The sequence below is a fragment of the Callithrix jacchus genome, chromosome 13, assembly GCF_049354715.1.
Source record: "Callithrix jacchus isolate 240 chromosome 13, calJac240_pri, whole genome shotgun sequence".
Classification (NCBI taxonomy): domain Eukaryota; kingdom Metazoa; phylum Chordata; class Mammalia; order Primates; family Cebidae; genus Callithrix; species Callithrix jacchus.
In genome coordinates this window covers 75,131,665-75,156,383 of record NC_133514.1, presented here as the reverse complement: position 1 = coordinate 75,156,383, position 24,719 = coordinate 75,131,665, and the positions used below count along the sequence as shown (strand labels likewise).

General features: G+C 39.5%; 1 protein-coding gene across 2 annotated transcripts in view; it reads right to left on the bottom strand.

Annotated features, from left to right (window-relative positions):
* Positions 1–126: 126 nt before the first annotated feature.
* The window catches only part of RNF125 (ring finger protein 125), a 53,865-nt gene continuing 29,272 nt past the window's right edge, over positions 127–24,719 (bottom strand). Inside the window, exons 5-6 of one of the 2 annotated variants that reach the window (XM_002757155.6) lie at positions 7,585–7,692; positions 127–4,651 (exon numbers count right to left, since the gene is read on the bottom strand). In XM_002757155.6, the coding sequence (XP_002757201.1) occupies positions 4,565–4,651; positions 7,585–7,692 (195 nt within the window). In that variant the 3' untranslated portion in view covers positions 127–4,564. The remainder of the gene's footprint in view (positions 4,652–7,584; positions 7,693–24,719) is intronic. The other variant, XM_035270815.3, reaches the window with a different exon arrangement.

Here is a 24,719-nt window from a genome sequence, read left to right as displayed (position 1 = left end):
TGCCTAAATGAATGTATACTTCATTCATGTGATAGATATTGCTCAATGATGAAAAATTTAAAAGCATTATTAGGTTTGCATAAAAAAATAACCAAGGTTAATGTTTAAGAATAGACACAGTAGGGATTTTAATAAAAACAATGGTCCTGCCATTTTTTTTATTTCTCATAGCAATACATACTTACAGAAGGAAAATAATTGTACATTTAAAATTCTGATCATTACACTAATTTTTTGTAGTTGAATAATAAAAGAATGAATCTTTTAGTGACTTTATAAAATACCTTCAATGTGTGAAAATACAAATTATGATATAATAAACATTCAATAACTGGAGTAAGTTCACTTCCAAATGAGAGACACTTGGCACCCGGTAACAGTAATGAAATGCAACATCATTGAAGACAGTGTCTCTAAGGAGCTCTACCTGGAATCATATCTTTACTGTAGACTTACAATCAATTCAATCTTTCAACTTACATTTTAAAAATTTAGCTTTAGGCTGGGCGCGGTGGCTCAGGCCTGTAATCCAAGCACTTTGGAGGCCAAGGTGGGTGGATCACCTGAGGTTGGGAGTTCAAGACCAGCCTGACTAACATGGTGAAACCCGTCTTTAAAAAACAAACAAACAAACGAACAAGAATTTAGTTTTAGAAGAATAACATGTGAATCAGTTTTTCTCTAATAAAGCCTCCAAAAAGTTGTATACTGAGGGACTATAAAGAGAGTGAAACTTTTCTGTTGGTAACCAACATCTTCAAATATTGGTTTTCAGCAACAAATTATAAATATCTTTTTATAAAAGGCCAAAGGCACAGTGAAACAATGAGTATTTGTACTTCGCCATTTTAGAACTCAAAATAATTCAGAATACAAAATAATCCAGGCGACCAGCACCTAATCTGTCCTGTAGGAGGCAAAATTATCATAAGAGGAACCCAGGCACAGGAGTCAGAATTGTGGTATTGAAGTTAGTGACAGATGCCTTAAAACTTTATGCAAAACGCAATTTTTAAATTTTTTCAACTTTTATAGATTAAAGGTGTCTTTTGTATTGCTCTGAATTAACAAAGGTTTGTCTGCACGGTCAACACCAATCTTATGTTTTCATTTCTTAGGGGCTAGACTTATAGTCTGAAAATAATTTTTCTTTTTATAATTATTTCCGAAAAATTCCTCTCCTTTTTCTCTTGTTTCCTAACAGCTTTTGCTTTATTTTTATTTATATTTAATTATTTATGTTTTTGGAGACAGAGTCTTGCTCTGTTGCCCAGGCTGGAGTGCCGTGGTGTGATCATAGCTCACTGCAGCGTTGACCTCTTAGACTCAAGTGATCCTCCCATCTCAGTCTCCCCAGTAGCTGAGACTAAAGGTATGCATTATGTCCAGCTTTTTTTTTTTTTAAGAGAAGTTTTACTATACTGCCCAGAGTCTTAAACTCCTGGGCTCATGTGACTGTCCCACCTCAGCGCCCCACAGTGCTGGGATTATAGGTGTGAGCCACTGTAACCAGTCAGGTTTTGCTTTATTGTATAATCCATCTAAATTGAAGAAAGAGAGATTGTGCAATTAAAAATCAGTTGTTACTTTTTAGCAGCTGTGAAAAGCAAACTTAAAACCCATATCTAAAAGGGAGGATATGAGGCCCACTACATTTCATTCAGCTTTACATTTTCCCAATTATTTGTACTGGATGGAAAAACTGTAACAAGACCTTTAAAATGTTACGATAACTTACAGAAAATTACACCATGATTATGACTATGCTTATATGTAAAGGAACAAAGAAGTTTATAAATGATTACAATTAAAAAGCAAACTCTAGTCAAACAACATTTTATCCTCAGGAATTGATATAATTCATTTTCATGGCTTCTTTGCTTCGTTTCAAGATGGAGATACTAATCTATGTCCTGGATTCATAATTAAAGGGTCAGATATGAGAAACAGTCAGAGCCATCAAATAAAAACTGGGGCAGGCTGGGCCGGTGGCTCACACCTGTAATCCCAGCCCTTTGGGAGGCCGAGGTGGGCAGATCACAATGTCAAGAGATCAAGGCCATCCTGGCCAACAGGGTGAAACTCTGCCTCTACTAAAAATACAAAAATTAGCTGGGCATGTTGGTGCATGCCTGTGGGATGCACCAACTACTTGGGAGGCTGAGGCAGGAGAATCACTTGAACCCAGCAGATGGACGTTGCAGTGAGCCGAGATTGTGCCATTGAACTCCAACCTGGGCAAAAAGAGAAAGAATCTGTCTAAAAAAAAAATTGGGGGAGAATGGAAAAAGCAAATAAAAAACTTTTTAATTGTTTCAATTACCATATTGGTTGTGGTTGTATTTGTATTGTTATTCTGAGACAGTTGCAAGTGTAGGGTAAATAAAAGAAATGAATAATTATGAGAGGTTCTTATTCCATCATGCCTCCTGTTCTTGAAAACCAGGACTCCTAGTAAATAAGAATAGAGATATAGTTGTAACAAAACGATTAGATAAAAATTCTGTAGGTTGGGCAGGGTGGCTCACGCCTGTAATCTCAGCACTTTGGGAGGCTGAGGTGGGCGGATCATGAGGTCAAGAGTTTGAGACCAGCCTGGCTATCACGGTGAAACCCTGTCTCTACTAAAAATATAAAAAATAGCTGGGTGCAGTGGCGCACACCTGTAATCCCAGCAGTTTGAGAGACTGAGGCTGGTGGATCACCTGAGGTCAGGAGTTCAAGACCAGCTTGACCAATATGATGAAACTTTCTCTCTACTAAAAATACAAAAATTAGCTGGGCATGGTAGATGCACCTGTAGTCCCACCTACCTGGGAGGCTGAGACAGGAGAATTGCTTGAACTGGGGAGGCAGAGGTTGCAGTGAGTTGAGATCATACCACTGCACTATAGCCTGGGCAACAGAGTGAGACTCTGTCTCAAAAAAAAAAAAAAAGAGAGAGAGAAAAAGAAAAAAAAACAACACACCATGTCTTACAGTCTTGCCAAAAAGACTGAACCTGAGTCTTCTCATATTCAATGTGCCTGAATCTGAGCCATTTGCCAATATCCAGAGGACAAGGGAATGTGCTGAATGGTGCCTTCAATGTGAAATCAGCAAAATACAGATTATGGGAAACTCTTTTATGTCCTAAAGTCAGGTTCTTCCCAGATAAATTTTAAAGAGCTGGAAAGAAGGAGGAACTTAAAGATTTAAAAAGAGAGGTAAAATAAAAGATACATCTAATAACAAATTTAAATTCATAATACTAAAATATAGAGGTGCATTTAGGTGTGACAGCAATAATCAAATGCAACAAGTGATTACTGTTGAAGTCAGTCTAGTGGTTCCTTTTGTGGGTTGTAATTGTGACTGGATACAAAAAGTACATGTGGAGTGAGTGGCTGAGTCCTAAAAGCGTATTTCCTTCCAATAATGCATTCAGCTATAAATTTTGTGTCTGGTTTTCAGTACTCTTATTTTATAATTTTTTAAAATGTTACAATCAAAAAAGAAATCAAAGCCCTTAGGGTTTCCTATATACTATAAAGTATGCATGCAAATACTTCTGTAAATATCATCTGACGGCTTTTAAGAAATAGCCTATATTACAGAGATATTTCTAAATAGCTACAAATATTTGAAAAACACTAAATTCTTATGTATTCATAGTTATAAAACATCAAAGAATTAAGTATACTTTTCTAACACAAAATTTATTTTGTTACAGTATTATGTAATACAATTTGGTTAAATGGGCTTTCTTTCTTTCTTTTTTTTTTTTTTTGAGACAGAGTCTAGCTCTGTCACCCAGGCTGGAGTGCAGTGGTGCAATCTTGGCTCACTGCAATCTCTGCCTTCTGGGTTCAAGAGATTCTCTTGCCTCAGCCTCCCGAGTAGGTGGGATTACAGGTACCTGACACCATGCCCAGCTAATTTTTTAATTTTTAGTAGAGATGGAGTTTCACTGTGTTGGCCAGTCTGGTCACAAACTCCTGACCTCATTATCCACCCACTTCGGCCTCTAAAAGTACTGGGATTACAAGCATGAGCCACAGCACCCAGCCTAAATGGACTTTCTTGACTTCCAAAATTTTCCTTTCTAACTCCCATACAAGATTATTAATGTTATTCTATTAGAGATCAGAACAAGAGCATTAGAGCAGAGTTCGTATTTTTTTGAATGTCTGTACTTTGTTTCACTTTTTTTTTTTTTACATAGAACAAAGATTAGTTACCGTGCCTAACCATGATGGGAGTTATTAATATGTAGCATTAGATACTGAGTGTTATCTAATTTGCAAACCAAGATCCTACTTGCCTACCCTGTGTCTTCTCCATATAATAATGACTGATGCAGACAATTTTTTGTTGTTAAATGTGTAAAAATCTCAAGAACGTAAAACCGATTTAAGCCATCAAAATTAAAGCAGTTTTAAAATGCACTATAACAATAAACATGGACAAACATATAACTGTGTTGTTCATTTTTGCCCATCAAGCATTGACAGCTTCCAATTTTTTCAAGCAGCGTCTTAAATGGTGCGATTCAGTGGTCCCTTTTCCCTTCCTTTTAATAAAATTATGTGGTGTTTGAGTGATTCACATATTCAAGAAGTGACTGATCTAAGACTCTTCGGATAAGAGCTTCCTCAATTATATTAAAATCCTACAATAAAGAAAAATAATTAGAAGTTTTAGATTCAATAGTATTTCAGAAACTGGAGGATGAAGGTCAAGGCAACACCCTCATTTTGCAGGGAACTAAACTTAGGAGACTTGTCCGAGGTTCCACAAAGCCTGTCATAGAACCCAAGACTTTTGCTTTGGGGCCAATGAATTTTCTACTTCACTTTGCTGTCTATGTATTAACTAGTCACTGTTATACTAAAACGTCTTGATTGGAAATTTGAAGTTTTTATCTGATGTAATAGAAGTATTTAGTCAACATTACAAATCCTGGTCGGAGTGTTATGTTCCACACAAACCTGTAAAATGGAGCAATGTTCAGGCATCCCCGCAGGCTTCACCAAGGCCAGCAGTACTACTGAATAGCTATTTTGGAAGAAAACGTTAAAAACAAAACTTTCTCCTTGCCTCTCTATGTGTCAAAGTGGAATTCATAACTTATGTCAGCACATTCTATAAGCAAAACAAAAGCCATTAAGAATACTATCCTCTGTAATCCCTCTCCTCTCCCATAATAAGAAAAAGAGAAATCTCTATTCAAAGTCCATTCTGCAACATTCTAAAAACAAACAAACAAACAAACAAAAAACCCCACAAAAATCCAAAGAAAAGCCATAAAGCCCAGTAGAGCACAAGGTTTGGTCTTGATATTGGCTTGTTCTTAGGTGATTTAGTTAACCTTTGAGCTTCAGATATTTCAGTTAAATTAAGATAACAATACGGTATTCACTTTTCACGGAAGTTGCTGCAAGGAATGAAATGTGATATGTACATAGAGTACTTGGCTTAGAATATAGTAGCCCTGTAAGCAAAAAAATAAAAACAAAAAACACTACTTCAGGCTCACTTTCATACCCAAGAATATAGCTGTGAGTGGCTAGAAAGTATTCTTATCAAAGTGGCTTCATCCTGACTAGCTCTGGATCATGCTTTGTCTGAAAGATCTTGAGAATAGGCTGAAGATGATTAGCCAGAAGAGGCATAAAATCCACCTGGCTTTTAGAACATCTCATAGAGCTAAGATAAAGAGAAACCTCTTTGTATTACCAGAGAGAACACAAAGACCAGAACCAAGTTCTGTTGAGGCCGGTGTGCTGTATAGGCCACAAAAGACATGCTTAGAAATATGGAGTGGAGAATTTAAAGTCTCTGTCATGTTCCTTGTTCAGTTCCTCAAGTGGTCCTAACAATTCCACTCCCATCCCATCTCCAACTTGCCTAACATCTGCTCCTGAACTATGCAAATCACTTTATATACATTAGCTCATTTAATCCTCAAAAGAGTTTTGGGAGTAGGTGCTTTTAATCTCCTCCCTTAACCAATGGACAAACTGAGTTTCAGAGGTTAAATACCTTCTACAAGGTCACACAGGTGACAGAGCTATTGCTTAGTTTAGAGTCCACATACGGTGGCTCAAGCCTGTAATCCCAGCACTTTGAGAGGTCGGGGATGGCAGATCACAAAGTCAGGAGTTCAAGACAAGCCTGGCCAACATGGTGAAACCCTGTCTCTACCAAAAATACAAAAAAAATTAGCTGGGCATAGTGGCGCAAACCTATAAGGGTAGCACCCTGCTACTTGGGAGGTTGAGGCAGGAGAATTGCTGAACCCAGGAGGCAGAAGTTGCCGTGAGCAGAGATCAGGCCACTGAACTTCAGCCTTGATGACAGAGCAAGACTCTGTCAAGGGGGGAAAAAAAAAAAACTAGTTTAGAAACAGAGGTCCCAGCATCCTATCTGGATAATAATAATAGGCAGATCGAAAACATGGAGAAAATTCTTAAATGATGATTTCCAATCATTATCAAATTTTATCTTGACATTGCATTTCATTTTTTATGTAATTTCATCTCAGCTAATAAGCTCTCGATTTAATAATAATTATTACTATGTATAGGAATAGACTAGAGTAAAAACTAATTTAAAAACTAAGTCTGGCCAGGCACGGTGGCTCACGCCTGTAATCCCAGCACTTTGAGAGGCTGAGGTGGGTGGATCACAAGGTCAGGAGTTCAAGACTAGCCTGGCCAAATGGTGAAACTCCTTCCCTAATAAAAATAGAGAAAAATGCACCATGTGGTAGTGCATGTCTATAATCCCAGCTGCTTGGGAGGCTGAGGTAGGAGAATTGCATAAACCTGGGAGGCGGAGGTTACAGTGAGCCAAGATTGTGCCACTGCACTCTAGCCTGAGCGACAGAGTGAGACTCTGTCTCAAAAAAAACAAAAAACAAAAAACTAAGTCTAACACTTTATTATACAACTATTGCGATTTTCCGGATTTAGAAAATTACAATGAAAATAACCTCATCTAGGATCCAGGGAAAACATTCTCTTTTTTTTTTTTTTTTTTTTTGAGATGGAATCTCACTGTCACCCAGGCTAAATTGCAGTGGTGCAATCTTGGCTCACTACAATCTCCGCATCCCTGGTTCAAGGGATTCTCCTGCTTCAGTCTTCCAAGTAGCTGGGACTACAGGTGTGTGCCACTATGCCCAACTGATTTTTTGTACTTTTAGTAGAGATGGGGTTTCACCATGTCAGCCAGGGTGGTCTCCATCTCTTGATCTCATGATCTGCTCACCTCGGGCAGATCCCAAAGTGCTGGGATTACATGCGTGAGCCACTGAAACTGGCCTAATTTTTTTATTTTTAGTAGAGATAGGATTTCACCACATTGGCCAGGCTGGTCTCAAACTCTTGACCTTAAGTCCCAAAGCGTTGGGATTACAGGCGTGAGCCACTGTGCTGGGTCAAAACATTCTATTTTCATGATTTCCTACTTAAGGCTAAAACGCAACACTCTAACTATACACACATTATTTCCTCCATAATTTTATTCACTTGGATTAGAAAGGTAAGCTCAACACAAACACCATAAAAACATAATGTAAAAATAAGAAAATATACTTACTATGAAATCGTCATAAAACAAAGTGTGACTAACTTGCAGATGTCTTATTAAACTGCCACTGAAGCTGGTTGGATTCTCATCAGGTATTAAACGGCAAAGTGGACAGAACTGGAAACAAAAAAGACCAGGGGTTCAATAAAGAATTTAAAATAGTTACCAGTGCCAAAATTAAAAGCAACAGGTAACCATTCAGAAACTCTCAACTTTATTAATCCATTAGCTACACCTCAGTATTATGTTATAAAATTACATATACATCAAAGTAACATTAAGCAAATAAAATTACATTTATTTCTTCATATGCATACATAACAATATAACTGTTTCATAGTCATCAATTTATTATTTAAACAATATTACGGTTACTAGATGTACTATAATTTACTTAATTAGTTTGCCTACCTCTTGGAACACTTGTTTTGTATGTGGATATTTTGTTATCACAAATGAGAATAACTATAGTGTTTACCTTTTAGGGGATTAGTTCCTTAGGAGAAATGGCCAGAAATGGCAATTACCAGGTCAACAGTTATGAATATCAGCCAGGAGTGGTGGCTTGCGCCTGTAATCCCAGCACTTTGGGAGGCCAATGAAGGTGGATTACTTGAGGCCAGGAATTCAGGACTAGCATAGCCAACATGGTGAAACCCTATTTCTACTAAAAATCCAAAAATTAGTCGGATGTGGTGGCACATACCTGTTATCCCAAATACTTGGGAGGCTGAGACAGGAAGATTGCTTTAAAAAAAGATTTTACCAGGTTTTTCCTGTACTTGTATTTGTGTGTGTGTGTGTGTGTGTGTGTGTGATATAGTTTGAAAATTTGTCCCTGCCCAAATCTCAGGTTGAAATGGTGGCTCAGGCCTGTCATCCCAGCACTTTCGGAGGCAGATCACTTGAGGCCAGGAGTTCGTGACCAGCCTGGCCAACATGGCGAAGCCCCATCTCCACTAAAAAGACAAAAAAATTTAGCCAGGTATGGTGGCAGGCACCTGTAATCCCAGCTACTTGGGTGGCTGAGGCATCAGCTCTGTCTCAAAAAAAAAAAAAGAAAAGAAAAAGAAAAAGATTTCACCAGGTTTTGCCTGTACTCATATTCTCTCTCTCTCTCTCTCTCTCTCTCTCTCTCTCTCTCTCTCTCTCTCTCTCTCTCTGTGTGTGTGTGTGTGTGTGTGATATATATTTTGGAAATTTGTCCCTGCCCAAATCTCACGTGGAAAGTAATCCCCGGGCGAAGGCTCAGGCCTGTCATCCCAGCACTTTGGGAGGAGGATCACTTGAGGTCAGGAGCTGGTGACTAGCCTGGCCAACATGACGAAATCTATCTCTACTAAAAAGACAAAAAAAAAAAAAATTAGCTGGGCATGGTGGTGCATGCCTGTAGTCTCAGCTACTCCTGAAGTTGGGAGGCAGAGGTTGAAGTGAGCCAAGATCATGCCACTGCACTCTGGCCTGGATGACAGATTAACACTCTTGTCTCAAACAAACAAACAAACAAAAAAAAACAACGGACCTAGAAGATGAATTAAAAAAAAAAGATACTAACCCAATCTGTCACTACAAAAGAAGCCAGTGTATTGCTATCCTTTATTTCCTTCTCTCTCCCTAACTTCTGATCCATTCCCCATATTATTATTTGACTATTTCAAGAAGCTTATATAAATAGAATTATATAATATTTAACCTTTAAGATTGGCTTTTTCCATTGAGCATGACTTTGAGATCCATCTGAGTTGCTGGGTATATCAATAGTTCCCTCCTTATCACTGAGTAATATTTCATGGTATGGATGTCCCACCATCTGCTTATCCATCTAGTTTTTAAAGGGCATTTAGGTTGTTTCCAGTTTTTGGTTGCTACAGATAAAGCTGCAATAAATATTTGTGTATAAATGTCTGTGTAAACATAATTTTCATTTCTCTAGGATAAATTTTCAGGAGTTTGCTTGGTTATATGGTAAGTATACGTTTAACTTTGTAAAAAACTGCCAAACTGTTTTCCAGAGTGGCTGTACTATTTTACATTCTCACCAGCAATGTATAAATTATTTAGTTTTTCCTTATTTTCCCCAATATTTGGTGTTGTCCAAATTTTTTTATGTTAGCCATTTTGATAAATGTGCAGTGGTATTTCACCATGGTTTTAATTTGCACTTCCATGATGGCTAATATAAACAACGCTTTGTAACTCTTTTTTTTTGAGACGGAGTCTTGCTCTGTAGCCCAGGCTGGAGTGCAATGGCGCAATCTCGGCTCACTGCAACCTCCAGCCCCCGGGTTCAAGCAATTCTCCTACCTCAGCAGCTGGGACTACAGCTGTGTTCCACTGTACCCAGCTAATTTTTTTCATTTTTAGTAGAGATGGGGTTTCACCATGTTGGCCAGGATGGTCTCAATATTCTGACCTCATGATCCACCTGCCTTGGCCTCCCAAAGTACTGGGATTACAGGCATGAGCCATGGTGCCTGGCAGCAGATGCTTTCAATAGTATACAAAGTGCCATATTCAAGATGTGAACAGGCAACTGTTCAAGACTTGTAAAGGGAATTACTAATTTTGCCCAGGGGTTCGGAAAGGCTTCAGCATAGTTGCTGGTAACTGAAGTGGGTCTTGAAGAATGAGCCAGCCAGGCCAGCAGGGAGGACCATTACAGCAGAAGAATCAATGAAGGAAAAGGCAGTAAATCCTAAAAGAAAAAGGCCTACTGAGGGCAATAGAAAAAGCTCACTGTAACTGGAGGTAGGGCAAGTTGGGGAAGTGGTGTGGGATGAGCTTGGAATGATAAGTTGGGACCAGTTCTGCTCCTCATTTATTCAAGCACCTGCCATGGTTTCAGTAGACTTGATGCAAAGAGTCAGAGGTACAGAGATGCCAATTACCTTGATCCCTACCATCAAGGAGCTGATTCGAGTCTAGTGAAGAAGATAAATACAGAAAACCTGGAATTTTAAGCAAAGAAGTTTTTTGTTTTGTTTCATTTTGTTTTTGAAACAGGATCTCATTTTGTTGCCCAGGCTGGTCTTGAACTCCCAGACTCCAGCGATTCTCCCACCTCAGCCTCCTGAGTAGCTAGGATTACAGGTGCAAGCCATTGTGCCCAGCTTGAGTTTTTGTTGTTAGTCTGACATTAATAGGGAACTAATGGAGTCTTCAGTCTCTGGTGTACATGAAATTTAATTGTGTGACCAAAGACACATCTGTCAGAAGGACATTGCAAAACAATGGGCTGAAGTCTGTATTCGTGGAAAAACTTCTTTTGTTATTTAAATTGGGAGATTCAACTTGAGGGAGGAGAGAGTAAGAATAGGAAGGAGAAAGAAATGGTAGGCGAGAGACAGACTGATGGTTACCTAAGTACCTAAGTATTGACCTACACTCAATTACTCAGTGTTGTCCATTTCTTTCTTTTTCAATACAGAGTCTTGCTCTGTTGCCCAGGCTGGAGTGCAGTGGCACAGTCTCGGCTCACTACAACCTCCGCCTTCTGGGTTCAAGCGATTCTCCTGCCTCAGCCTCCTGGGCAGCTGGGATTACAGGCACTTGCCACCACCCTGGCTAATTTTTTGTATTTTTAGTAGGGAGGGGCTAAATGTTGGCCAGGCTGGTCTCAAACTCCTGACCTCATGATCTGCCTGCCTGGGCCTCCCAAAGTGCTTGGATTATAGGCATGAGCCACCATGCCCAACCTAATGTTGTCTATTTCTTTTTTTTTTTGGTCAGAAAAGAGAGCCAATGTGTGTGTTTTATAACCAAGAAACAGAAAAAGGAAAGACAGTTTCTCTCTACCAACTTTTTGGTATTCTCTATATCTGATAACATAACATTTATGGGACACTAATTGCCCAATTCAGGTCAATTTTATTGTTCTTCTCATGAAAATTCCTTCTAGAATCTTGTCACACATTTACTTTCTTTTTTTTTTTTTAATGGATTGGAGGTTTCAGTGGGACGGGAGAATCACAAGGAATCAGGTGTTCAGAGGAATGTATTGAGTAGAGGTGAGGAACTAGGATGTTGAAAAGTAAAAAAAGGAGAGAAGGAGAGGGAAAAAGAGGAAGAAAAAGAGGGAGAGAGAACAGGAATATTGCTTCATTCTAAAAATGGGTATTTATAATGGCCGATCAATATTTTGTGTATTTAAAATGGAGAACTCTATAAATATTTATTGAGTTTACTTGTTCCAGATCTGAGGTGAAGTCCTGGATATCCTTATTAATTTTCTGTCTCGTTGAGTCTAAATCTCGTTATGGGTCTTATGTATCTGGGTATTAAGATATCTTATTGTTGCATTGATCCTTTTACCACTGTATCTTTGTTGCTTTGAAATCTATTTTATCAAATGCGAGAATTGCAACTCCTGCTTTTTGTTTATTTATTTATTTTTGCTCTCCATTTGGTTGGTAAATTTTTCTCCAACCCTTTGTTTTGAGTCTTTGTGTATCTTTGGATATACCGTTAGGTTTTGGCTGTATCTTTTGATTGGGGGATTTAGTCGATTTAAATTTAGGGTTACTGCCATTTGATGTTAACTGGCTATTTTATCCATTCATTGATGTAAATTCTTCTTTATGTTGATGCTGTTTACTTTTTGGTATATTTTTAGAAAGGCTAATACTGGTTGTTCCTTTCTATGTATAATGCTTCTTTCAGAAGTTTTTGTAAAGCAGGCCTGGTGGTAATAAAATCTCTGAGTACTTGCTTGTTCATAAAAGATTTTATTTTTTCTTCAATTGTGAAGCTTAGTTTGGCAGGATATGAGATTCTAGGCTGAAAGTTCTGTTCTTTAAGTATATTGAATATTGGCCCCCACTCTCTTCTGGCATGTAGGGTTTCCGCTGAGAGATCTGCTGTAAGTCTAATAGGCTTCCCTTTATGGGTAACCTGGCCTTTCTCTCTGGCTGCCCTTAGTATTTTCTCCATTTCAATCCTGGTGAATCTAACGATTATGTGCCTTGGGGTTGCTCTTCTTGAGGAATATCTTTGTGGTGTTCTCTGTATTACCTGGGGTTGAATAGTGTCCTGCTTTGCTAGATTGGGAAAATTTTCTGGATAATATCCTGAAAAGTATTTTGCAGCTTGGATTCATTCTCTCCATCACATTCAGGTACACTAATCAAACATAGATTGGGTCTTTTCACATAGTCCCATATTTCTTGGAGACTTTGCTCATTCCTTTTCATCCTTTTTTCTCTATTCTTGTCTTGTCGTTTTATTTCATTAAGTTGGTCTTTGACCTCTGATATCCTTTCTTCTGCTTGATCCATTCTGCTATTTAAACTTGTGCATATTTCACTAAGTTCTCGTGTTGTATTTTTCAACTCCGTTAGTTCATTTATATTCCTCTCTATATTGTCTATTCTTTTCAGCATTTCGTCTAACCTTTTTTCAAAGTTCTTAGTTTCTTTACATTGGGTTAGAACAAGTTCTTTTAATTCCCAGAGGTTTCTTATCATCCACCTTCTGAAGCCTACTTCAGATAATGGAACACAGTCCTTTTCCATCAGGGCTTGTTCTGTTGCTGATGAGGAACTGCGATCCCCTGTAGAGGGAGAGGGGTTCTGATTTTGGGTATGCTCGGCTTTCTTAGGCTGGTTTTTTCCCTTTATTATACATTTATCCATCTGTCGTCTTTTCCCTTTATTATAAATTTATCCATCTGTCGTCTATTTCTTTTTTTTTTTTTCTTTTTAACATTTTAAATTTTTTTTTTAAGACAGGGTTTCACCATGTTGGTCAGGCTGGTCTTGAACTCCCGACTTCAGGTGATCCGCCTGCCTTGGCCTCCAAAGTGCTTGGATTACAGGTGTAAGCCACCATGCCCGGCCTAATGCTGTCTATTTCTTCACATCAGCTCATCCTTTATTACTTGTCTCTACTCAATGCTCTTATATTAAGAGCCAACAACTGTACAGTGTACATTCAAAAGATGCTGGCTTCATCTCTCTATGGACTTTTTCTGATGGTGAATGCAATGGGCAAATAATAGCTATCATATTAGAAGCTACTACCAACGTCAGATAATTGAAAACTGTTTCTAAGATTAGCCTCCCACTTACCAGACATGGTGATATTATCATGTCCTGGTGCTCCCACCAAACCCCCAATGATGACAGGTCTTTAGTGGATGAGCTGACAGGTCTTTAGTGGATGAGCTTACAGCTCATTCACTGTGCAGGCCAGCGTGTCAGAGATGGGACATCTGCCTAGGCAAAGATTTCTGGAGTAACAACCCATAAGAAGAGGCAACCAAAGGAAAAATGGACAAATGGAATCACATCAAAAAGTTTCAGCACAGCAAAGGAAATAATCAATAAAGTGAAGAGACAACCCACAGAATGGGAGGAAATATTTGCAAACTCCTCATCTGACAAGGGATTAATAACCAGAATATATAAAGAGCTCAAACAACTCTACAGGAAAAGAAATTAATTATCCAATTCTAAAATAGGCAAAAGATTTAAATAGATATTTCTCAAAAGAAGACATATAAATGGAAAATAGGCCTATGAAAAAGTGCTTAGCATCACTGATGATCAGAGAAATGCAAATCAAAACTACAATAAGATATCATGTTACCACAGGTAAAACGGTTTGTATCCAAAAGTCAGGCAATAAACAAACGCTGACTAGGATGTGAAGAAAAGGGAACCTTCATACGTGCGTGGTAGGAATGTAAATTGGCACAACCACTATGGAGAAGAGTTTGGAGGTTCCTCAAAAAAACTGAAAATCAAACTATCATATGATCCAGCAATCCCACTGCCAGGTATAGACCCAAAGGAAAGGTAACCAATATATTCAAGAAATATCTGCACTCCCATTTTTATTGCAGTGCTATTAAGAATAGTCAGGATTTGAGAGAAATCTAAGTGTCCAGAACAGATAAGTGGATAAAGAAAACGTGGTACATATACACAATGGAGTACCATTTAGTCATAAAAATGAATGAGATTTTGTCATTTGGAACAACATGGATGGAAGTGGAGGACATATGTTAAGTGAAATAAACCTAGTACAGAAAGACCAACTTCACACATCCTCATTTATCTGTGGGAGCTAGAAATTAAATCAATTGAACTCATGGAGATAGAGGGTACAATGATGGTTACCAGAGCCTGGGAAGGGTAGTGGGAATTGGGGGAAGTGGGCATGGTTACACAAATATAATTAGACAGAATGTATAAGATTTCACATTTTATAGCACAACAAGGTGATGACAGTCAATAATAATGTATTGTACATTTAAAAGTAAGAGTATAAGCCAGGCATAGGTGGCTCACGCCTGTAATCCCAGCACTTCGGGAGGCCAAGGTGGGTGGATCACCCGAAGTCAGGAGTTCAAGATCAGCCTGACCAATGTGGAGAAACCCTGTCTCTACTAAAAATACAAAAATTAGCTGGGCATGGTGGTATGCACCTGTAGTCTCGGCTACTCAGGAGGCCAAGACAGGAGAATTGCTTGAACCCAGGAAGCAGAAGGTGCAGTGAGCTGAGATTACACCACTGCATTCCAGCCTGGGCAACAAGAGTGAAACTCCATCTCAGGAAAAAAAAAAGTCATTTGGAGAAGTATTTTTCTGAGAATCGTTATTAGGACAGAAGTATGACTTAATCATAAAAAAGCCAGTACAGTACTAAATGATGGACAGTACAAATAATATTCAATTATCCAGAATAATGGTTGATGTTTCCTCTGTTCCACGTTTACTGACCATTCTCGGAGCACTGTGTTCTATTTTAAGTGCTGAGTAAGGGAAACATCAATAAACTACAATAGACACAGAAGGGAAATTAAGATGTTGAAAGGTCTAGAAACAAAATCGTTGTAATAACTGGGTTACCATTCTGGAAAACTTCAAGCACTCACACAGTAAGTCATTTATCACCTTGAGAAGGAGGCTGCATTATGTTACCTCTGAGGACCTTTTTCTCTACGTCGTGTAAAAACTTTTATTTGCTCAATACTATAAACAGCCCAAGTATATTGTAGAATAGAAATGCTGTTATATGTCTATTATGTATAAGCTTGGGGAAGAGAGGTGAGGGAGAATGTTTGTAATTTTTTGCTATGTAAAAAAATCACTGTTGGCATGAAGCCAAGGGCATTGAGGTTTTTTTTGCACTGGTTCTCATCTTTCCATTGTAATCCACAAGAATTGGAAAAACTTCCCACTCCTTTTGCTCTTTGTTTTTTGAGATGGAGTTTCACTCTTGTTGCCCAAGCTGGAGTGCAATGGTGCGATCTCAGCTCACTGCAACCTCCGCCTCCCAAGTTCAAGTGATTCTCCTGCCTCAGCGTCCTGAGAAGCTGGGATTACAGGCATGCACCACCACGTCTGACCATTTTTTCTTGTATTTTTAGTAGAGACAGGGTTTCTCCATGTTGGTCAGGCTGGTCTTGACCTTGAACTCTTGACCTCAGGTGATCTGCTCATCTTGGCCTCCCAAAGTGCTGGGATTACAGGCATAAGCCATTGGGCCAGGCCAGTCCTTTTGCTCTTTATTCATATGTGTCATTTTCTCAGAGCTTTGTAGGACAATTTTAGAACAGTCTAGATGTACAAGGAGTCAGTACCTCAAGTCTGTTCACTTTACAGAAAGTCTATAAAATCTCTCCTTCTTCCTACATGATCCACTTACTTTCTTTTTCTTTTCTTTCTTTTTTTTTTTTTTTTTTTAAGAGATGGGGTTTCACCATCTTGGCCAGGCTGGTCTTGAACTCCTGACCTCATGATCTACCCATCTCAGCCTCCCAAAGTGCTGGGATTACTGGCATGAGCCACTGCGCCCGGCCACTTACTTTCATTTTCAGGAATGGTGAAGAGAGTAAGAGTCCTTACAAATTCCAGGGGAAAAAAAAGCCCTACATGATGTTAAAAATAAAAGTGTCTTTCACAAAAGCAGACAGAAAGAATAATAGATTTCTTAAGTTTCTTAACATTAAGATTTAAAAATATTTTTTAATTTTTTTCTTAATAATCCCCACAAGTGTCAAGGGAGAGACTGGGTATAGGTAATTGAATAATGGGGCAGTTTCCCCCATGCTGTTCTCATGATAGTGAGTTCTCACAACATCTGATGGTTTTGTAAGTGTTTGGTAGTTCCTCCTGCATTCATTCTCTCTGCTTGTGAAAAAGGTGCCTTGCTTCCTGTTTGTCTTCTGTCATAATTTCTGAGGCCACCCCAGCTATGTGAGTCAATTAAACAATTCCTGAGGCCACCCCAGTACTGTGAGTCAATTAAATCTCTTTCCTTTCTAAATTACCCAGTCTTGGGCAGTTCTTTATAGCAGTGTGAGAACGAACTAATACAGGGAGCAAGATGTTGGAACAGTAAAAACAAAGTAAAATAACTTGGTCTAATTCTTTTGTTTGTTTTTTAGAGACATGGTCTCCTTTTGTTGCCCAGGCTAGAGTGCAGTGGTGCCATCATACTGCAGCCTCAAACTCCTGGGCTCAAGGGATCTTCCCATCTCAGCCTTCCTAGTAGCTGAGATTACAGGTGTGCATCACCATGTCCAGCTAATTTTGTTGTTGTTGCTGTCATAGAGATACAGTCTTGCTCTGTTGCCCAGGCTGGCCTCAAACTCGGGCTCAAACAATCCTCCCATCTTGGTCTCCCAAAGTGCTAGGATTACAGGTGTAAGCCATTGCACGTAGCCTAAATTCTTGCTATGTTAGCTTGCATAAGATTTGGCATATAATAGAAGTTCAAATTCAATTTTTCATATCTAAAGTAGGAATAAAATATGTACTTTGGGCCAGGCATGGTGGCTCACGCCTGTAATCCCAGCACTTAGGGATGCCAAGGCCAGCGGATCACCAGAGGTCGGGAGTTTGAGACCAGCCTGACCAACATGGAGAAATCCTGTCTCTATTAAAACTACAAAATTAGCAAGGTGTGATGGTACATGCCTGTAATCCCAGCAACTCAGGAGGCTGATGCAGAAGAATCGCTTGAACCCAGGAGGTGGAGATTGCAGTGAGTGCAGATCGCACCATTGCACTCCAGCCAACAAGAGTGAAACTCTGTCTCAAAAAATATGTGTGTGTGTGTGTGTGTGTGTGTGTGTGTGTGTGTATACTTTGCAGATTAGATAATATACAGTTTATTCAAATTTTCTTCTTCATTACAATAAAGGATCCTAGGGCAAGAACAAATCATATTTATCTTATTTCCTTATGCCTAGCACCTAGCATAACTTGACACACAGTAGACACCTCATAAATAAAGAATTCCATTTTAGGATAAAGATTTCTGGTACTTTTCTTTCTCTTCTGATGGACTTTTGCTAGGTGTTTGTTTGTTTGTTTTTTCCAAATGTCTTCTACTTCCCACCAGTTCCTATAACAGAGTACTTGGGCAGGTCAAAAATGGGAGAGGAATAGTTGATACACAGAATCAGATGAGAGTTCTTTTTCAATTATATACCATCCTTCCCTGACTCTGATACAACCAGATTTTCTCCCCAGAAGAGTTCTCACCACTCTCATATATCACTATTACTTATGGGAAAATAAGAATGATCTCATTCAGTATTATAATTTTTAGGTGTGCTAGGACAGAGAAAAGATTAGGAATCACCAATGTAAGGGCTTCTGAGAATACATAAAACATACAGGCCAGGTGCGGTGGCTCACACCAGTAATCCCAGCACTTTGGGAGACCACAGCAGGAGGATCATCTGAGGTCAGGAGTTTGAGACCAGCTTGGTCAACACGGTGAAACCCCGTCTCTACTAAAAGTACAAAAATTAGCTGGGTGTGGCGGATGCCTGTAATCCCACCTATTTGGGAGGCGGAGGCAGGAGAATTGCTTGAACCTGGAAGTCGAAGGTTGTACCGAGACCATGCCATTGCCCACTCCAGCCTGGTCAACAAGAGCGAAACTCCATCTCAAAAAAAAAAAAAAAAAAGTACAAACATCTTCACAGGATTATAAGAGCTTTGATCATCAGGATCATAGGTGAGAACATCTAACATGGGTGCATTAAGATACATTTCCTAAAGTCTCTAACACTAAACACCAAAGACACAGAAATGGATTTGATACTGATTCGTGGTTACATGGAGTCAAATATCCCGTCTCCTTGCTAATCTTTCTGAACTGGTCCTTATCAGGGTTTTCAAAAAGATACCCCACCCTTATCCCATTAAAAATAAAGGTAATATTGCGGACAGATCATAACCAACAGGGTAGGTGGCTTTCCAGTTCTCCTATTTTTTTTTTAAAGACAGGGTTTTACTTCCATTACCCAGGCTGGAGTGCAATGATGTGATCTTGGCTCACTGCAGCCTCAACCTCCTGCACTCAAGTGATCCTCCTGCCTTCTACAGGCTCACACCACTATGCCCAGCTAATTTTTTGTATCTTTTTCTAGAGACAGGATTTCACCATGTTGGTCAGGCTGGTCTCAAACTCCTGACCTCCTGACTATAAGTAAACCGTCTGCTTTGGCCTTCCAAAGTGCTGGGATTACAGGCATGAACCACCATACCTAGCCAGTTCTCCTAATCTTGATAGTTTTTCCCCATTTTTGTATTGTTATAGGGAATCCCTAAAAGAATATCATACTCAGTACAGGTCTGACAGCTCTTGCTGTGAATGCCATATATTTTCTGCTATAAAACTTGAATTCCATTTCTAAAGTCTGTACATGGTTGATTTAATATTTAATATAAAACAAATGTATCAGAACTTAATTTTTTTCTGGTACCCTTTTCTTTTCTTTTTTTTTTTTGAGACGGAGTTTTGCTGTTGTTACCCAGACTGGAGTGCAATGGCACAATCTCAGCTCACCGCAACTTCTGCCTTCTGGGTTCAAGCAATTCTCCTGCCTCAGCTTCCCAAGCAGCTGGGGCTACAGGCATGCACCACCATGCCCAGTTAATTTTTTTTTTTTGTATTTTTAGTAGAGACGGGGTTTCACCTCGTTGACCAGGATGGTCTCGATCTCTTGACCTCATGATCCACCCGCCTCAGCCTCCCAAAGTGCTGGGATTATAGGCGTGAGCCATGGCGCCCGGCCTCTGGTACCCTTTTCTTAGGTTCTAATAGCATAGATGCATGAACACCATACTTTACTGTTGAGGGCTTTCAGTTGCCAAATACAATGGATGCAATCTAATATCTGTGATTCTTAGTGAACAGCATCTTCTATCAAGTTCTTCTGAAGTCAGAAGATGAATTCTAGAAGTAAAAGTGTAAAAGAGCTGGAAGACAGTGGGCTCATGCTACAGCCATCCCAAGATGCAAATAATTCAGTCCTTAGGAATTTCTATGATAATAGCCATTCCACTCTATCTGTGACTTAGATTAACTTCCACAGCAACTCAGCTGATTAAAGAACACTTTCAATATGATGGCAAGTGCCATTTGAGGAGGTAATTAAAGGTTACTCAATCCAATACCCAAAGGAAAAAAAAGGAATATGCACTGAAAATATTCACTGGCAAATATGTAATTAAAATCAAGGTACAAGATTGCATACCTAATTTAATAGGAGTCTGAAAGCAAATCTATTAGAGATTTTTCTTCCTTCCAGAATTATTATGCACATAGACCTCCACTGTTGCATCAAGTCACAGATATTCTACGTACTCATGGAAATTAACTGCTATGGGGAGGAGCAGCGCAGGATGTAGTCACCACAGTTTACACTTCACACTGAAAGTCCTGTCTCTTCCTTAAGGAATGAGCCCCCAGCGTAGTAGAAAATACAGAACTCATTGGAACCTTTGAATCAGGGTGAATAGAATCATGTCTTTCTTTACTATCCTTTTTCCATATCACTACATCCTGCTGTGTGCTAGGCACTCTGCCAAGAACTGGGCATGCAATGTTGAACAAAGGACTTAGATCCCATGACTCCATAGGCCTCATAAATTAGAGGGAGAGACAGACATGAAATGAATATGCAATTATAAGTTGCGGTAAAGACTGAAAGATAGAGAGGAGAAAGGCAAAAGCTGAAATTAATGTGACTGTAAGGGAGGACTTCTTTGAGGAAGTAAAATTTAAGCTGAGCTCTGAAGGATAAGTAAGAGCCAACTAGTGAAAGAAAGAGCACTTTGAGGCCGGGCACAGTGGCTCACGCCTATAGTCCCAGCACTTTGGGAGGCCGAAGTGGGTGGATTGCTTGAGCTCAGGAGTTCAAAACTGGCCTGGGAAACATAATGGCAAGACCCCAATGTCTCTTCAAAAAGAAAAAGCACTCTGGACAGAGAGAATAGCTAAAAAAGCATGGTTCTTGCTAAAACATCTTCCCTTTACAGAATAAAAGACCACATTTCTCTCTAAAGTGGTCTCGTTAATATTATTTATCTACATTTAAGGAAAAAGAAAAAAGTGGTCTCATAATTCAGTCTAAAGCATGCTGTTTGTGTCATCTGCCTCCTTTGAGTCTAATATTCCAGAAATAGAATTATTTTTAAAAAAATGACTGAGCTTAGTCATTTTTTAAAAAATAATTCTTAGTCATTTTTCAGGCTCAGTGCTTTCAGAAGCCGAGGTGGGAGGATCGCTTGAAGCCAGAAATTTGAGACCAGCCTGGGCAACATAGCAAGATCTTATCTCTACCAAAAAAAAAAAAAGAATTATCCTGGTGTGGTGGTGCACACCTGCAGTCTCAGCTACTTGGGAGGCTGAGATGAGGATCACTTGACCTCAGGAGTTCAAGGTTACAGTGAGCTATTACTGCACAGTGCAGTCTGGCCTGGGTGACGGAGTGAGACTCTGTCTCCAAATATTTAAAAATGGCAGAATATAACAATATAGTTACTGCCTGACAAAAAGGAGTTACTGGCTCTTAAGGCTGCATATAAGAAAAGTCAAAACCCTCTGATGTTTTTAACAACTATGTCATTCTTGAACAGCTCAGAAAGAAAAGATTGGTTATCTTGTGGTTTGATCTCTGAGTTATCTAATTATTTTTGGTAGTCCGAAGAATCATTTGCCCAAATCTCTAACTGCCAGGAAACCTCTTACGTGAAGTAAGTCAGATGATGTCACTGATCTTATCTGCTTACAAAACCAATAATCCAGTCCTTTAAAGCAATAATTCCTAGTTAACTTCAACACCCATCCAGAAACAGCATTTGACTCAGCCCTCCTTGCCCATACCATGTATCTGTCACCTGCCTTTTCCTAACCATGGGGTAAATCATGACTTCTGGTGGCTTTAGATCCTTCAGAATGACATGGTCTTGAGTTTCTGCTCAAGACTGAAACACTAACACAGGACACCTGAAGGTCTTCTGTTCCAGTTACTACCTCTAGCCCTAGGTTATTACAGAACCTTGGATTTCTGAGCAACCTGCTCCTGTTTCAAATCCATGATAGCATCCTGGTCTTTATGGTGAAAACCACTTTACTTCCCCATCCTCCTCCTCCCCACCACCCTCGGACTACCACCACCACCCCATGTGGGTTCTCTAACTGTGAGAGTACATCACTTCCTCTGAGAAATCTTGTCTAGGCCTAATTTTCTAGGATTGAAAACGTGTAGTGAACCTCCACTACCATCACCACCCTCTTCTATTTATGGAGTGAGCACCAGGTAGCAGAATGCTTACTTTATTCTATGCCAACTCATTTACTACCTACAAAAAAAAAAGGCGTGAATGTCATCACTACCCCCATTTTACAAATGATGAAACAGTGGCAGAGAGAATTTAGTAGACTTCCTGGGATTAGAACCAAGCCTAACCCCTTTAAAGACTAGGATTTAACTACAAAATTCCATAGGCAGTCGAACCCACTGTTCCCAATTTGTTTCCCTGCTTAGGTCAGCTGTGTTTAATGACCTTGAAGACCTATAAAATCATGAAGGACCTAGCTTCCCGGGCCACTTTCAATCTGGGCCAAACTGAGCAGCACATGGACTGCATTTCTACTGGAGCAGGTACACGGTACCATAGAACTGACCAGAATGTGGCCTGCCCCAGATTGCTGCTTAGATGCAGCCTAAGACCACAGTCTAGAGTGCCTGGCATTCTTCCAGCCAGAGCAGCACCTTACATACTAATGGTCAGGGTTCAACCTTCTTCATAAAGTTGCTAGAAGACAAAGTACTTAGTAAACTCAGTTATAGTAGTCACTATGATTCCATCCTTATGCTTTCTTCTAACTTCCTCTAGCTCCCCAGGGTCCTATTGTGAAAGAACTCTCTAGCCCAGTTCCTCCTACAGAGCAACTTGAGCAGGAAGAGCCTATGACCATCTTCTCTGCTCCTTCAACACCTAACAAGCTCCTACGTACCATTTCAATTGCCAAATTCCTGGGCCATTAAGATCAATAACAACTATCTCTCCATGCTTTTCTCTTGAACTTGCTATAGACCCCAGGGGTTTCCCACACAGCCCTGGAGCTAGATTACTGTATTCAAATTCTGTCTTTGTTACTTAACAGCTGTGTGACCTTGTATGACAGACTTAACCTCTCTGAGCCTGTTAATCATTTTTAAAATGGGGATAATCATCAAGCCTATCTCATAGGATTGCTGTGAGAGGATTTGCTGTGTCTCTACCTTTTTTTTTTTTTTTGAGATGGGCTTTTGCTCTTATTGCCCAGGCTAGAGAGCAATGGCACAATCTCAGCTCACTGCAACTGCCACCTCCCAGGTTCAAGTGATTCTCCTGCCTCAGCCTCCTGAGTAGCTGGGATTACATGTGCCCCCCGCCACCATGCAAAGCTAACATTTTTTATTTTTGTATATTTAGTAGAGATGGGGATTTCACCATGTTGGTCAGACTGGTCTTGAACTCCTGACCTCAGGTGATCCACCTGTCTTGGTCTCCCAAAGTGCTGGGATTACAGGTGTGAGCCACTGTGCCTGGCTTGACACAGGTTCTTGTTCTGTCACCCAGGCTGGAGTGCAGTGGCACAATCCTGGTTCACTGTAACCTCTGTGCCCTCAAGCTCAAATAATCCTCCCACCTCAGCCTCCCAAGTAGCTGGGACTGAAGGTGCATGCCACCATGCCTTTCTAATTTTTGTATTTTTAGTAGTAGAGATGGGGTTTCACCATGTTGGTCAGGTAGGTCTCAAACTCCTGGCCTCAAGTAATCACTCCATCTTGTCCTCCCAAAGTGCTGGATTACAGGTGTGAGCCACCACATCCGGCTGTATCCATCTTTCCATCTCTTTATTCTCTAATATCTATCTATTATCTATCTATCTACCTGTCTAATATACTTATAATTCAATCTCATCCACTTTCTGAAAGGATTTTATGGAAAAAACTCTAAAACTAAAAAAACCCCTAAAAACTCATATTTAAAAAAAACACACACATTTGTGTATATATTAAATAAAACTACATACTATGTAAAATAATCCTCAAAGTATCATTTTATATTTGTTCAGCCAGGGTAATTAAAAATAAATGTTCCCAATTATGGTCAGATTAAGGTAAAAGTGGTTTACTCACAGATTGCTGACACAAATATAAATTGACTCAGAACTTTTTGGAAAGCACTTTAAAAGTACATTTCAAAAGGTATTAAAAAATCTCCAGCTGGGCACAGTGGCTCACGCCTGTAATCCTAGCACTTTGGGAGGCTGAGGTGGGTGGATGACCTGACGTCAGGAGTTCAAGACCAGCCTGGCCATCATGGTGAAACCCCATCTTTAAAAAAAAAAAAAAAGAAAAAATCTCTAGCCAGGCACAGTGGCTCATGCCTATAATCCCTGCACTTTGAGAGGCCAAGAGGGGTGGATCACCTGAGGTCAGGAGTTCGAGACCAGCCTGGCCAACATGATGAAACCCCTTCTTTACTAAAAACACAAAAAATTAGCTGGATGTGGTGGCACCCAACTATAATCCCAACTATTGAGGAGGCTGAGGAAGGAGAATTGCTTGAACACAGGAGGAGGAGGTTGCAGTGAATCGAGATCGTGCCATTGCACTCCAGCCTGGGCAACAAGAGGAAACTCTGTCTCAAAAAAAATAAAAAATAAAAGTAATAAAAATAAATAAAAGTAAAATAAATAGCCTAAGTAAACAATAATGTATCCACTTTGCCTTACCTAACAACTCTACCAAAATAAAAATTATAAAAGCCACTCTGCAAAGGAGAACTAAAATGCCAGGCTGAAAAGAAAAAAACAGGATTTGCAATGAATCTAGGAAATGA